General features: G+C 39.8%; 1 protein-coding gene across 3 annotated transcripts in view; it reads left to right on the top strand.

The window, feature by feature from the left end:
* The window catches only part of LOC117052750 (bifunctional heparan sulfate N-deacetylase/N-sulfotransferase 3), a 67,495-nt gene that overhangs the window by 47,811 nt on the left and 3,538 nt on the right, over positions 1-16,146 (top strand). For all 3 annotated transcript variants that reach the window (XM_033159868.1, XM_033159869.1, XM_033159870.1), the window contains exons 7-13: positions 3,665-3,847; positions 5,266-5,362; positions 6,236-6,359; positions 8,573-8,747; positions 10,933-11,103; positions 11,980-12,089; positions 15,237-15,339. In XM_033159868.1, coding sequence (XP_033015759.1) covers positions 3,665-3,847; positions 5,266-5,362; positions 6,236-6,359; positions 8,573-8,747; positions 10,933-11,103; positions 11,980-12,089; positions 15,237-15,339 — 963 coding nt within the window. The remainder of the gene's footprint in view (positions 1-3,664; positions 3,848-5,265; positions 5,363-6,235; positions 6,360-8,572; positions 8,748-10,932; positions 11,104-11,979; positions 12,090-15,236; positions 15,340-16,146) is intronic.

The following is a 16,146-nucleotide window of genomic DNA, read 5'->3' as shown; positions in this document are numbered from 1 at the left end:
GCTACTGTTCTGAAAAAGATGAAAATTAAAAAACAGTTACTAGCCAGGGGCCAAATGTAGCTCTAAACCATCATTTAAAACATTTTTTCCCATTCAATTTTCTCCTTTAAGGATCTTAATTTCCTTGGAGTGCAATGAAACACTGCTAGATCTCAAGTTCATTTGGGAGAAAAGGTGAAAAAGGGTGGGTGTTTTTTCACTGAAGCAACAAAATGCTGAAATGCTCTAATAAGAAAGTTTTTAAGATGGTGGGATGCAATCTAATAATGTACCAAAACACACATTTTAAAAGGTGGAAAGGTTAGTAGAATTCATTCAGTCTTGTCTTGCCTTTTATAAAAGGGAGAGGGGTGTTAAAGGCTATCAGTGCATTGCTGACTCACATTTGCTTGAGAAGAATTGGAAAGCATATACCTATTCACTAAGAAATTGCTCAGGACCAATTCACATGTAGGAAATGTATTGTAGGGCTTAAGCATAATGAAATGCTGCTTGTTTTTTGTTCCTAGTTTGATTTTGCATTTTTACACACATCTGAAGAAATGAGCCCCAGTTCCAGAGACCTTTATACTAATATTAAGTGTATAATTATTTAATTATTTAATCTTTGTAGGATTTGCTTATGGAAACTAACATAGCTACACATCTGGAATTTTCCAGGCATGGCTTCTCCCATCATAGTGCTGCAGTGAAATGATTCCTCCTTCTGTACTGCTGAGTCTTGTCTTGGTGCCATTCAGGGGCTGGACTTCCCAGTACTACAAAGAACTAGCGGGCTTCCTGAATTTAATTTGTCTCCATAGAGAAGCAGCTGTAAACATCTGGGACTTTGCCGTGATAAGCTTTCCAGAGTAGAACATAAAAACATGACAGGCAGATTTTGGAATCCCTTCTAACAGTTGTGTAAACATATAAAACATATTTTAAAACAGTGAAGGAAACCTAGATTTAACACTATGAGCTGAAACTAACATTTTATCATTTCTCTTCTCTTGCAAATATGTTGAACAATCTGTAATGCAGAGGCAGAGTGGAAGTAAAACTGAATTTGAGGTCCATGTTGAATTTTTTTTCTCCTCCCTGGCAGAGCATCTTATTTTTGAAAATGATTTATTATGATCTATTTAGTCCACTTTAAAAAGGGAGAAAGAGTAAAAACCTTCCACACCATAACATTCTTAGGATTATAGTGAGTTTTGCTTCAGGGAAAGAATAATACATATTTTCCCTGAACTACTAACCTTTTCAAGTTCTCTCTCTTTCCCCCTCTTTCAGTGCAGTGTTAAAGTTGTTGGCAGGTAAAGAATTGCCGGGAGGTGAACTGACATTATAAATGTCAGAGGTCAGCACAGGTGTAGGAGGAAAAAGAAGCTGCTGGAAAAATCAAGCTTACCTTTTGTGGGAAAACCTTCCAATTATATCTTTGTTGAAAGTAACAGTCCAGTTTCTAGACTACTTATGGTTTCAGCACTAAAAATAATAAAAGAAATTTGAAAAGGTTATACGTGTGGCCAAAAAATACATTATTCCTTGCCTGAAGGGAACACAGCCATCTTCTGAAAATACATTTTTTACCATTCTAGCTTTATAAGGGAGATTGTGTTCTATGAATTATATCTCTTTGTATCTCTTCATGCTTTGAGAATAACAAAAAATGAAGCCCCGGGCTTTAGTCACAAGCCAGGCAGTGTCACAAGGTGACACTCATTAAACAAATTCTCTGTGAAATGATGCTTGTTGCAAATTCTGCTAAAGAAGCAGCACAGAAATAGAATTGCAGAGCTTTGGGTGGAAATAGAGTGCATAGAAGGTACGGCGTTTTAAAATGCATTGCAACCTGAAAGCTGCAAATCCAACTTTCCTTCTCTAAACCTTGATTTTGTGGGTGAGGAAAAGGTTTAAATAATATACCTTCTTTCTGTCATGCAAAGAAATACCTTATCTCAGAGTGAGCCAGAGGAAATGTCTTATAATATTAGACTGCATTTCAATTTCTAGCACATCCAGTCATTCCTACAATTAATTGGCCTTTTAACAAGATATTCAAACTGTTTCCCATGTAAGCAAGGCTAGGTAGTTCAGCATTGTTTGCCAGTTGGGCAGCTTTCATAGAAAAAAGACTGCATTTGGTATTGTGAATACAAAAATACAATATTGTCTGAAATACAATGCTTTCTCTTTAATGTATGTACCGGTACTTTAGTTGTCCTGATTAGCAGGGCTCCACAGTTTTTATTTGCAGTGGCATGTGTTCAGTCGCTTTCTGGAGAGGGTGATGAGCCCTGGACTCCCAATCCTGGAGGTTTGGGGTAGGGAGGACTGCTAATGTGATCCATAGAAACACAGGAAGCTGCCTTGCACCAAGTCATAATATCTGGTCTTTCTATTCCAAATAATAGTGGATTCATCCCCAAAGTTGAAGGAAAGCATGCAATTTGGTTTGATTCTGCTTCAGGGTAGGGGTACAGAGGTGTAGCATCTTTGTTCTCACCTGCCAGGTACTTCAACAACCCAGCAAGTATAGAAACACAACATAGCTCCAGACTCTCCCTTTCCAGCACTGAGTGAAAGATGGGACAAGGGCTTCGTTTTTGCTTTGCATGAAATACCCACCCTTTTCACCAGCTCCAAGTTGGGAGCTGGGAAAGGGAGTGTGGGATTTTCTCTGGTCTCATGCCGTGTTTTAGAGGTGAGGTCAGAGACAAGAGCCCATGGCTTTGGAGAGGAATGCATGGTCTTGGTAACCACAAGTTTTGGGTTGACCAATCCCTTCTGATTCAGACAGTTGTTTTTAACGACATTCAGATCTTTTCTAGGGAAGTGTAACCAATCCTATTGTATTTGTTTCCAGGGGTTGTATAGCAGGGAAAGTAGCAGCTCATGGGGAGATATTAGATATTGTATGCACCTTATATATAACTTGTTGGATTTGTAGGGAATTCTGTTACCATGTAAGGGATTGTTATCTTATTTGTTGATCACTACACAACAATCTGTAGTTCAGAGATAGAAATCCTTGGAAGATCTACTTACCTGCTTGGCATAGAAATGTTTGAAATACTGCACTATTGGGAAAAACCACACACACAGCATTAGACTCCTACCAGGGGGAAAAAGAACCACAGACCTTTTATGCCATCTGGAGGAACTTTATTTTATATGCATCTAATAACAATTTGCATAATTACTATTTTTGTTCCATTTCCTGTAAGAAAATTTTGGGCGGGAGGGATATTATTTATACATTCCATTTAATAAAATATTTAGATAATAATAATGGAACAGCTGTTCATTTGCCAAGCACATTTGCTGGCCAAAAATTGGTACTATCATAACTGATTCAAAGTCTATAGTGGTAGAGAACAAGTCTTCCCAATGCTTCCAAAATTCTTTTTTACTTAGCTTATCACTGCAGCTGATGTAGCATCAGTTCACTTATGCACTACTAACTGCATGCTGCATAGAAACTAGCCATGCCATACCATTCTTGGGAGCCCAATGTGTTTTACTGTGCTGTCTTACCACCACAGCAGAGCATAGGATACACCTGTCAATAAGAGCATGCGTAGCCAGATCATTAAGGACAAATAGCATAGATGTTATCTTCCCTGTAACTTCACTGCCATCTAGTGATACCATAAGAAAAATGTATTTTGTTTTACAGATCAGCATCTTTATGACTCACTTGTCTAACTATGGGAATGACCGCTTGGGTTTGTACACCTTTGTCAATCTGGCTAATTTTGTTCAGAGTTGGACTAACTTGAAGCTGCAGACACTACCTCCAATTCAGTTGGCTCACAAGTACTTTGAACTCTTCCCTGAGCAAAAGGACCCTCTTTGGCAGGTAAGATTGCAAAAGAAACACACTATGAGAGATAGAGCGGACAGGTTGCTTAATCTTCAGTGCATTCAGATAGTTTTTTCAGCCCTACCTGTAGATCCCAGGGATTGAACATGCAGCATAAAAATCAAATACCGCATAGATAAAACTGCTTTCTACCCTCAATGTCAGATTATTAATCTGAATATAACTAAGCAAAGCTTTTGATTGCTAACTGAATGTTATAAAATCAGTATCACTTTTACCATTACTTTCCCCCCTCTTTCTATATCTCTGCTTCTTATAAAAGCAAAGTATTTTATACAACCTACCAACATATATAATTTGGAGATCCCCCGCCTTTTTTTTAATCCAATGGTGCCTTGTTGTTGTTGTTTAGTCATCTTAGTCGTGTTCAACTCTCTGTGACCCCATGAACCAGAGCATGCTGGAGTGGTTTGCCAGTTCCTTCTCCAGGTGGATCACATTTAGTCTAAACTCTCAGCTATGACCTGTCCATCTTGGGTGGCCCTGCACGGCATAGCTCATACCTTCTTCGAGTTATTCAAGCCCCTTCGCCACGACAAGGCAGTGATCCATGAAGGGGAATGGTGCCTTATGTTTGCCTAAATCCTTATGTTGAAGTTTGAATCATTCTGTGATGTCAGGTTATTGACAAGTGGGTGTCCCCATCCACTTGCCAAAGGCCCACATGGTGGTACCAGATATTATGAATAGAATAGGTAAAGGTAAAGGTACCCCTAACCGTTAGTTCCAGTCGCAGACGACTCTGGGGTTGCGTGCTCATCTCGCTCTATAGGCCGAGGGGGCTGGCATTTGTCTTCATACAGCTTCCGGTTCATGTGGCCCGCATGACTAAGCCACTTCTGGCGAACCAGAGCAGTGCACGGAAACACCGTTTACCTTCCCGCTGGAGCAGTACCTATTTATCTACTTGCACTTTGATGTGCTTTTGAACTGCTAGGTGGGCAGGAGCTGGGACCGAACAATGGAAGCTCACCCCATTGCAGGGATTAGAACTGCTGACCTTCTGATCGGCAAGCCCTAGGCTCTGTGGTTTAGACCACAGCACCACCCGCGTCTCCTATGAATAGAATATACACTATTTTAGCACTGAAACTAGATAAACATAAATTAAGTCTGCAATCATATACACACTTACTTGGGAATAAGCCTCTTTGCACTCAGTGCTGATTGCATAGGATTGTGCTATTAGATCATAATAAGGAAACATGATTACTAGCAGTAATACTTATTTTATATTCATCAATCAAAAATTAAATTTAAAAATTAATTTTAACGTTTAGAAATTAAAATTTATCTTGCGACATAATATGTAAACTAGACAATTTAGCTACTGTTGACTAGTAACAATAATAATGATGATGATGATGATAAAAATTGCTTTTTCGTTAACTTAGAATCCTTGTGATGACAAGCGACACAGAGATATCTGGTCAAAAGAAAAAACCTGTGATCGGTTACCAAAATTCCTGGTTATTGGACCCCAGAAAACTGGTAAGAGCTTATTGAATTGGCTTGGTAGAAGAAAATATTAGCTAGCAGCAACAATGATGAACTCAGGCTTATCTACACTGCAGCTTCTATGAATCAACAGAGCACAAAGCTGTTCTGTTTGATTCATAGACCCTGCCCCAACATTATAACTGTCTACTCCAAAATGGCTGTTAAATTATAAGTGATTGTATAAAACAAAAAATATTTATTTAGAGTTGTGTTCTTCCACACATAACCTAAATACCAGCATACACCAATTTTTTTTACTTGTTTAGTTTGAGCAGGAACATTTGCTTTCCTTTATTTTTATTGTTGGCATTCAGTTGTATTTGAATGTTTACTGTATTTGTTATTAATTGATGTTTCAACAATTGAGTTTGTTTTATGATTACTCTAAAGTGTTACAATGTTAATATAATCAAACTGAGTTATTTGCTGGATTGTCATGTTATGTTTTGAATTTATTTCACATTTACTTGTTATTGTAATGAACTATTGATTTGCATTTTTGTTCTATTGTGAGCTACTTTGAGCATATTTTTTAATGGAAAAGTGGTATATAAATTTAAATAAAACAATAAAGCAGTGCATCTTCTGCAATGTAAGTGAATGAAATCTCAGGTGTTCTCAGTATAGATACAGCTACTACTTAAATAAATTTCAATTCAGCATTGATCCAAGAAAACTTTTTAAAGACAAGTACTTTTTGTTCATTGTAGAAAGTTTTGCATGCATTTTATACATGTTTGTTAAAGTTCGTTGCTGGTATAATTGAGGATGATTATCACCAAAGACAAATGTTGTATAAAATTAGGATCCAGTTGATAGAATGTCCTGTCTTGTCTCAACTCTTGGATTTTATTCTCTTTGCAGGTACAACAGCTTTGTATTTGTTCCTGATTATGCATCCATCCATCATTAGTAACTCCCCCAGCCCCAAAACCTTTGAGGAGGTACAGTTCTTTAATAGAAATAACTACCACAGGGGGATTGATTGGTAAGATGGGTTACTAGTATAAATCTCAAAATTTCTATACTGTGCACAATACAAAAATGGCATTACCAATGTGAGGTTGTTTATGCAGACTAAAATAACTTTTACTATTCTAAAAATTAAGTATGTGCAAATAATGTAGCATCAATTACAAATACAAGAAATGCCACCTGTGATTTCTTCCCTTACTTTACCACAGCTATTGGGAAATACTAGTATATTTCAAACAATTAGATACTTCTGATTATACAAAGAAAGAGAAGTTTAATTACAATTTGTCACGTTATTTAATTGTGCCTTAAATGGAAATGGAGTATTATCTAGGAGCTACAATTCTGAGTCTACCTAAAAGACAATATAAACAACAACATTCTATTCTTTACTAAGGTAGCAAGTAGCAATTTAAAAAGAGCCACTGCTGTGTTTCTTACATCTCTCTTTAGAGGTTTCTGTTCACTTTCATAAAAGCTGATCTTCCTAAAGATGCTGCTGCTTATAGGTAAAACAGTACAGTGGTACCTCGGGTTACAAACGCTTCAGGTTACATATTTTCAGGTTGTGTACCATGGAAAACCCGGAAGTACCGGAAGGGGTTACTTCCGGATTTCACCGCTCGCACATGCGCATAAACGCCAAATCACATCACGCACGTGTGCAGATGCAGCGCTGCAGGTTACGAACGGTGCGGGTTGCGGACATGCCTCCGTCACGGATTACATCCGCAATCCGAGGTTCCAGTGTACCAGCCCACATATTTTTAGGGGAACATAGTTGAGTCTGGCTTAACCATTCCACTTCCTTTCTTCTCCCTCTTTGAAGCCATCTGACTTCCTTTTACCTCCAGCTTCAGGCACAGCGTTAAAGAGCAAGCTGGGGAATAGGCAGTTTAGCAGTAATTCTAGACGTCTTTGTGTTTTACTCCTCACATGTGCAAGAGGGAAATCCTGTAGGACATTTTCATGTTCACGTCTCATTAAAATGAATAGGTTCTCTGCAAAAGTAGTCCTTTTCTTGGCATAAATCAACTTCCTCTTGGATTGTGTCCACTGTCTTCTACTTAACCAATTATTATTATTATTATTATTATTATTATTATTATTATTATTATTTTCTAATATATTCTAATATATTGATATTATTCTACTTAACCATAATGTTAAACAGTGAGGGAATGTTTGTTGATACCATGTAGAGAGTAGTGAGAAAATAATCCTTGAAGAGGGCCCCAGTTTTGCATCAGGATATTTTGCCTGATGGACCAATCCCAGAAAAGATCCACTCCAGCAGGTTTTCTCATGGAACTCTGTTCTCACACATTGATGCTGATTCTATGAGAGTAGTCTACTTTCTTAGAATGACTAATGCCATATTGGTTTTATTTTTGCAACAGATTTTTATTATTAAGTCCAACAGGTGTTTTGTGGTTAATAAATATCACGTCTATTTGGTTAGTCAACTAAAATGCTTGCTGCTGACTGACTCACACACAGTTTTGTCACACACAGTTCGTTCATTCTTCCATTTTTGTAAATCTGATCATCATATGAACTGCAACAACTATGAAGCACTTCTGTTGATAGTATTGTACAGTGTTAAGGAGAAAATGAGATGCATTATTGAGGGGGAAAGGAAACAAAATGTTGAAATTTCTCAAATGTTGTTTCCCTGGACAGACTGTTTTCATGGACTCTAACATTTAGCAAGGCTAGTTATAGGGACTACATATAGCATTGTCTGTGAATCAATATGCTCACAGTGCTGAAAGCAGACATGGAAGGTAGTTGTATTGATTCACAGGCAGTTGTATATGCTTTTCACTCTAACTAGGTTTGTGAGATGTCAGAACTCATAGCAGTCTTGTTTTTCTACCACAAAAGCCTGAATCAAAGGCCACTGACAGAATGGCTGCAGCTTCTGGCCAGATCACATCAACAAATGTTCCTGCTCCAAAACCTCGATAAAATGTTATTCCAGGTGTGTGGTTGGAAAGTTTCTAAACTTCTCATTTATCTAATTAGGAAATACCGTTTAGCAGACAAGTGCAAACATTTGGTTGCTTCTATTTGACAATGACATCTAGGATTGGTTTAACATATTACAAAATATAACAGATAAAGCTTGTCTTTGAATTTTTTTAATGTGCTCAAAATAAGTTCCTTTCTGCATAATGCTTACAACTTCTAAACTGTTCTAAGGAACATATTCTTTTTCTGTAGGTATATGGAATTCTTTCCTGCACCTTCCAACGTCACTACAGACTTCCTTTTTGAGAAGAGTGCCAACTATTTCCATTCTGAAGAAGCCCCTAAACGAGCAGCTTCATTGATTCCCAAGGCAAAAATCATCACCATTCTCATTGATCCATCAGATCGAGCATACTCCTGGTATCAGGTAGAAGATTTAAGAATTAATGCAGGTTGCTTGTTTTAGCATATGCACCCTTATTTTATTTTGAAGGACAAAGCATTATTTTCTTTAAGCCTTTCTTAGCAAGTCACCACACAATCCTACGTATGTCTACTCATAAATAAGCTCCATTTATTTCAGTGTGTTTATTCCTAGGTAAATGGGATTAAGATTTCAGCATCACTTCTTAATCTATAGGTTTGGATTGGACTGCTGGTGAAGACTGGTGATCCATTCCTTTAATTCACATAAGTTTATTATAATATACTTTTCTATTGTGATATTTCTTTTCTTATAGCTAGTTTCTTATAAAAGAATTCAATGCTGTCCTAGAAATTTTGAAAGCTGCCTTGTATCAGGTCAGATTATTGGTCCGTCTAGCTCTTCAGGGTCTCAGAACAGTGCCTTTACTAATCCTACTTGAAGATTCCATGGACTGAGCTTTGGTGTGGTGTGACAAGCAGCAACAGACTGCTTCAGCTGAAGACTGCGTGTGTCCTGCAAGAGTCAATGGATGTCTCTGGCCTGCCTGCCCCTCAAGTTTCTATTGCTTTATTACTAATTGTATAGACAACTGCACAGGTTTTCTAGCTGTTAAGTCTATCTACACTAATAAAGTGCAAGTGTCTCTGCATCCAGTCCCTGTCTGTGGGATTGCGCTACTGAGCATTTGGTCCACGGACAGCCGTTGGGACTTGGAACGCAGAGACTTCGGGCGCCGCGTGCCACTCAGCAACCCCGAGAGCAACTACGGCGCCAGGGCCGTCTTAAGGGGATCGGCCGCCCTGGTGCGACGATCCCTCGGCGCCCCCGGTGGGCTGCCTCTCCGCCTATCTCCCTCCCGCGCTGGCCGCCCCTTGCGAGGGGGGGTGGGTGAGCGGGAGATGAGGGGCGTGGTGCTGCAAGCCGGCCGCCCTCCAGAGCCCCAGCTGGAGCGCTGGGAAGGGCGCGCATAGCCCCGCGCCACTCCAGCGCCACGCCCCTCATCCCCCGAGGGGTGGCCAGCACGGGAGGGAGGTGGGCGAGCGGGGGATGAGGGGCGTGGCACTGGAGGGCGCAGGGCTTTGCGCGCCCTTCCCAGCGCTCCAGCTGGGGCTCCGGAGGCCAGCCAGCTTGCAGCTTGCCCGCCGGCGCTCGAGCGCCCGCCCGTCCACCCGCCCATGGGGGCAGGCACGGGTAGGGGTGGGGGCGCCTGGTATGCCGGCGGGTTCGCAGGGCGCCCCTGGGGGGCCTGGTGCCTTGGTGCACCGCGCCACCCAGCCCCTATGACGAGACGGCCCTGTACAGCGCCTACCAGGTGGGAGCAATGGAGTACAGGGGCCCCAGGATCTCTGAGGGATCGAGCAGAAACCCCCAGGCGGCTCTTTCCTGGGGGCGGCCCAGCCACGAAGAATGGCGGGCGAGGCAGAGAGGGAGCCGGCGGGTGGAATGGAAAGGCCGCACGGCGAGGGAGCCGGGGAGACCCATGGCGGGAGCGAGCGCGGCCGGGCTTAAGACCGGAAGGTAGCCAAGGGAGCACGGGCGGAAGCGAAGCGGTGGAGGAGAGAAAGCAACGGAAGAGACGCCGGAAGGAATGTTCTAGCGCCTGTTAATTTAACAGGTTTAATGTCTACTAGTTAACAATAATAGTCCAAGGAACAGAGTGATCTGACTGTCATTGGCATAGGCAGTCATTGGTATAGTCATACTACACGCTGCTTCTCATTGCTGAGATGGTGTTTCTAAAATATTTTATTTTTATCATTAATAAGAATAACATTACTACTGCTAAACATATATTCAAGTCCCTGGGTAAAGGACTAATTGTACCCTCCTAGAACCCAAATATGGTCATTTCTCAACAAAGTAGCTCATCAAATGGGTTAGATCTAAAAGCAATCAAGGAAAGATGTTAGTGTTAGCTTCTTCCCACTTTTACATGCGAAATTAAAGTGAGGGGCAGTTAGAAATTATATTGGTTATTCTGTGCATACCCGATTAGTGTTTTACTCAAAGTAACCAACAATGTATCCTTACTGGAATTAGTTTATCATATACTTCATCTGTCCATTTTCTATAGAAGTTACAATTTAGCATTGTCAAGCAATTAAAATTAAAGTAGTATCCTTTTAAGAGTAGAAGCTGGCCACTCTGCTTTCCATTTGCATTACTTCAATATTTTCCCCTCCAGCACCAGCGATCACACAAAGACCCTGCAGCTCTAAAGTTTACCTTCTATCAAGTGATTAGCGCTGGACATCATGCTTCAGCAGAGCTTAAGGCTCTTCAAAAGAAATGTCTAGTACCTGGATGGTATGCTACCCATATAGAAAGATGGCTAACTTACTTTCCACCTTATCAGGTAAATATTTACTCCTTCTCTACTACCTTGTGAAATGTTGATCTTCATGGTAGGCTGCTGTTTCAAAATCATTTTGGCAACTGTTTGAGCCTTTCTGGATACCACAAATATCCAGGGGCTTCTTCCCTAAAAGTTAGAATAGTACAACCCATGCATTCATTGGCATGATGTACTGCACTATTTTTTTTCTTATTTTAAGGTTCTTTCATTTTCTGTCCTGTCTTAAGTCCCACTATGACCGTAGTAATGAAAGGCAGGGCCTGCTAAATAGGGTTTCATGTGATAAGTCACTGTCAGTCACTTTGTTGCTGTTGTTTTGCGGTTTCCTGCTAAGGTGCTGCCTGATTCATAGGGTAAGTGACTCACAGGGTCAATCAACTTGAAAATAACCCAGCTGCTTTACCTCCTAGAGCCCCTTGCTCATTCACAGTGGTCCAAGAGGATAACAAGCAATTAAAGTATGGCACACACCCAAGTAACTGTTTCCTGTTTAACTGTCACCAGACTGAATGATATTAAAAAGAAGATAAACACACGTTTTATATTTTGCTTTTGTTGTCAAAGCTACATTTTATAGCATTTTTCAGAGCAAACCATAGTTCTAATTTATCTGGGTCAAGATCTTTATTTCTCTACCATCACTAGTATTCCAAGCAGCTTCCAATTTAATATCATTTCAGATTTAATTAGTGAGCCATTTACCTCACTCCTAGATCATTAAAAGTGGTGATAAATATGAATGGATTTATTACTGATCCCCAGGGCACCTCAGTTCCTCTTAAAGACTGAGCTTTGCATATGTGAAAAAAATGTTTGAAGTCTGACATATAATGAATTTTAAATACAGTATTCATAGTTGACTTTTCCACCCCCCAGTTACTAATTATTGATGGACAGCAGCTGAGAAATGATCCAGCTATCGTGATGGACGAAGTGCAGAAGTTTCTGGGAGTTACTCCTCATTATAATTACTCAGAAGCCCTAACGTGAGTTAATTCATTGATTTATTTAACACAGTTTGCATAATAAAAGAACTGCAATAAGGAGCCAGTTCAGACAATATCTCAGATTAACAAGCCAAGATATGAGTAAGCATTTTGCCTATGCACACAGTCTCTTCACATAAGTTGTAATTAAAGTAGGAAGTCCATAAGTAACCATAGTTTCCCATTTTGTTTGAACTGGGGAGCAAATGGTTGCCTCCTTTTGAGTAAGTTTGACCCAGTTTCAAACTATGATTGAAGACATCCTTGTAAATACACTAGCTCACATGTTGTTTTTTACTAGCCTGCTATGGGGCTAGTGGACTGTTTTCATGCTACTCATAGAGGAGGGAAAGCCTCCTCCTCCATGTGCTGTATATGAAAGCCAACCTCTCTGTCAACACAGTTGGCAGAAAGCATTTTTATTAGCTTGCTATTAAAAATGCTTTCTGCCAACTGTGTTCACAGAGAGGGACAAAGCTGAGGAATTGTGACTTTCCTTCCACCTCAGACTGGCAGAGAAGAGAAGGAGAAATCCAGCCCTTCTCTCACTAACTCACCGGCATGGAATTCTGTGCACTTGCTACCTACTGATACCTGGTGACTTGCTAAATACAAAGTTGTTTTAGAATTCTGGCTTGTTCCAAACTTCCTGGTTCAGAAGAAACAAGAAATTGTGGTTAATTTGAGCCTTTTCAATTTGCTTTAATTTGTTTTATTTACAACCCATGCAAAGGGGCAGCATATACAGGCAGAAAGTTGGTTCACAAAACATTTGGCTTATTAAGTCAATACATGATCATCTGAACCAGCTCACTGTTTCTAATTTTAGAAGTATGTGGGTTTTTTAAAGTCTCTCCCCACCCCCTTTAATTCCCATGGATAAATATGTACTCATACATGACCTTATGACATCAAGATTTTCTTTCAGGAGTGGAGGTGGTAACAACCCAACTAATTCACAATAATACTGTTCGCTGTACACAACCACTGGGAAGAAAATTATTTCTGTAAATCTTACTTTAAACATGCATATGGTGAACCACTTTAGAACAGTCAAGACACCAGACAGAAAAAACAAGGACTGTTTTCTATAAATTGGTTCTGCTTTTGAATGGGTAAAAAGTGGAACGCCTTTCCACCTCTTTGCTCAGCAGCAAAAGATTCACTATCCATAAGCAGGAAGGACAGAAGCTGCTTTTCTTTTTATTTGGTTAGAAAGGCACAACAATGCCAGTGTCAGGGATACAGGACCCACTGTGTATATAATATAGTCATGTACACAAACCATTTTGATTCAAACATTTATTCACTTGCCCTTAAAATGAGATTGATAACCTTAGTCTGCTCTTTTGTATGAAATCCCATTGTCTGTTTTCATAAGAAGCTCTCAAAAAAGAATAGTGTTCATTCCCAGACAGTTCTCTATTTAACGCCTCTTAGTCAATTGTGCTCTTCTTTTTTTGTTGAGTATGTGGCAAAAAAAACCCGACTTTATCTTCCATGAGATAAAGTCAAGTGCATTGTAAAGACATAATGGATCAAATTCACCCCTAAAGTAATTCTATTGAGCTTTCAGCCTCTTTTACACCATACTGCTTGACCTGGATGCTGTGAATTATTCCTATCTGCATCTAATTCCAGCACATGCTTTTCTTTCCTGTCTACTCTTGTTTGTGAACAATGATTTGTTAAAAGATTTCTATTTAAGGTTACTTGTTCACTTAAATGATCTGATACAGCTCTCATAAAAGTACACTCTGAATTTGTTTAACCTTGTATGTCTTCTTTTCTTTTTCCATTCAGTTTATATAAGCTGGTGAATACTAATCTTTGCTTAAACCACCAGCACCCAATATTTGGACAAGTGTGTCACATATGAAGTCCAGAGCATGACAGTGCCCCTCTATTGTGCACTACTATGCCATAATAATCCACCCCGTGCCTTGGGATAAAGATGCCTCTCACTTTAAACCTGTATTTTATAGTGGGTGTTAGTACTTTTTAAAGCTTTTTTTTTAAAAAAAAATATTACTCAGCACTATTTTTTAGAAAAAGAGGTGCCAGAACTTCGCAAGAATGCCTCCCTTGTTCTCTTATAATGGCACTGGGCTACTGGTGCAGAGGGCAAACAAGTCATGTTGGAAAAGATCAGGAGACATTGGATCTGGTGGGTCCAAACCTTTCACATTTACCCAACGTGTCCCTGGAAGTGGGGGGGGGGCACATCAGCCCTAGGGTTGGTGTACTTATTTTCCCTCTCACTGAAACCAAGAGGAGGAAACTGCAAGTGGAAAGTAGTAAAAAGGAACACTATTGTCTACCTTCCACTCTCCCCACACATTCTCCCTCCTGACTTCTTACGCCTTCTGACCTAATAGGGTTGCTCCACCCATTAAATGATTTGATAAATCAATCAATCAATCTACTAAGCCTAAAGCGTACTGTGAAACATGCAGTTGGTTACCCAAGCCGCAAATACAGTAGTTCTGTTTGAATATTCCTGTAATGCATCTTTTGACAGGTAAACTGTCCTTTTTCACACACAAAAAGAAATCCCATGATGCATTTGCAGGGGGTCACATAGCACCATTTTTGAAAGACTGCACCTCATGAAATTTGATCAAAGTCCAAGAAACTAATGGACATGTTACCATTATTGTTCCTTCTTCCATGTAAAAGATGATGAGTGCTCAGTAGTGTCACCTTTCTTTGAGGGAGCAGCAGGGAAGTGCTTCAGCAGCATGTGGTGGCAGTGGATGAGTACATTAATGATGCTTCATTTAGAGGTCAACATATGAACTACAGTGGTGCCTCGCAAGACGAAAATAATTTGTTCCGAGTGTTGTCGTATAGCGAATTTTTTGTCTTGCGAAGCACCAACGGGAAAATAACAGTTTGACGGGGGGAATTTTTTTTTCCGTCTTGCGAGGCAAGCCCATTGACATTTTCGTCTTGCGAGACAGCCTTCCGCTAGTGAATGCCTTTCGTCTAGCGAGTTTTTTGTCTAGCGAGGCATTCGTCTAGCGGGGCACCACTGTAACTCTCAGTTTATGGAGAAAAGGCAACAGTGCAATATGGCTTGTATTTCACTTTTTTCACACACAGAATGATGTTATTCATTGTATCTAAAGGCATTATATGTTTCAGGTTTGACTCACACAAGGGTTTCTGGTGTCAACTCTTGGAAGAAGGAAAAACAAAATGTCTTGGAAAGAGCAAAGGCAGAAAGTACCCTCCAATGGATTCTGAGGTAAACTCTTATCAGCTGTGCTGTGGATAAGATCCAGCCAAACATAACATACTTCAGAGTGGTTTCAGTGAAAGAAACCTTAAGGTCATACTTAACTCTTCCCTTAAAATGAATGGGACTTAAAAACATCTTAGGTTGAATTGTAATGTACCCAGTATGCCATTTACATCATTTGCAATTCATCCATATGGGTTGTTGTAAAAATTTGCATATTTTTATTTAGAACAAAGCCTCTCAGCAAAAGCACACAAAAGTTATTGTCATATGCAATGTCTTGATTATTCAGATTTTTGTGTTACTTGAAAAGGACCAGAATTTTAATTAAATTTATCCTAATTTATTCCTAAATTTGTTAGGAATCTCATTTATCTCAGGTGCACAAGTCCTGTTTCTCAAATGAAGATATGAACACTTATATGCATGAGGTGGAGCCTTGGTTGGACTTTACAATTCAAGCACCAAGGAGGGGCAGAGGATAAGGACCTCAGGGTCACAAACACAGACACAAGGCACAGGGGAAAATTTGCTCGTTAAATGCTTGTCTTTTAGATACAACACTAGGGATAACTACTCCACATAAATCATCCTAAATGATTCTGTAAAACTACCTCTTATTTTAGATCTGTCTTGCAGGTTGTTGGAAAAAATGAAAAATGTTTATTTAGTTACAGCATTTATACTTTCCCCTTTAGCCAAAAAGACTGAAAGCAGCTTACAAAAATTGGTTCTAAGACGGCCCCCTGTCCTCAGGCTCACAACCTAAAAAGACATGGCACATCAGGGGGGAAAGGAATGAGAGGGAAGAGG

The sequence above is a fragment of the Lacerta agilis genome, chromosome 9 (genome assembly GCF_009819535.1).
Source record: "Lacerta agilis isolate rLacAgi1 chromosome 9, rLacAgi1.pri, whole genome shotgun sequence".
Lineage (NCBI taxonomy): Eukaryota > Metazoa > Chordata > Lepidosauria > Squamata > Lacertidae > Lacerta > Lacerta agilis.
The sequence above is the reverse complement of the archived record's forward strand: the minus strand, read 5'-3'. Positions and strand labels throughout refer to the sequence as shown.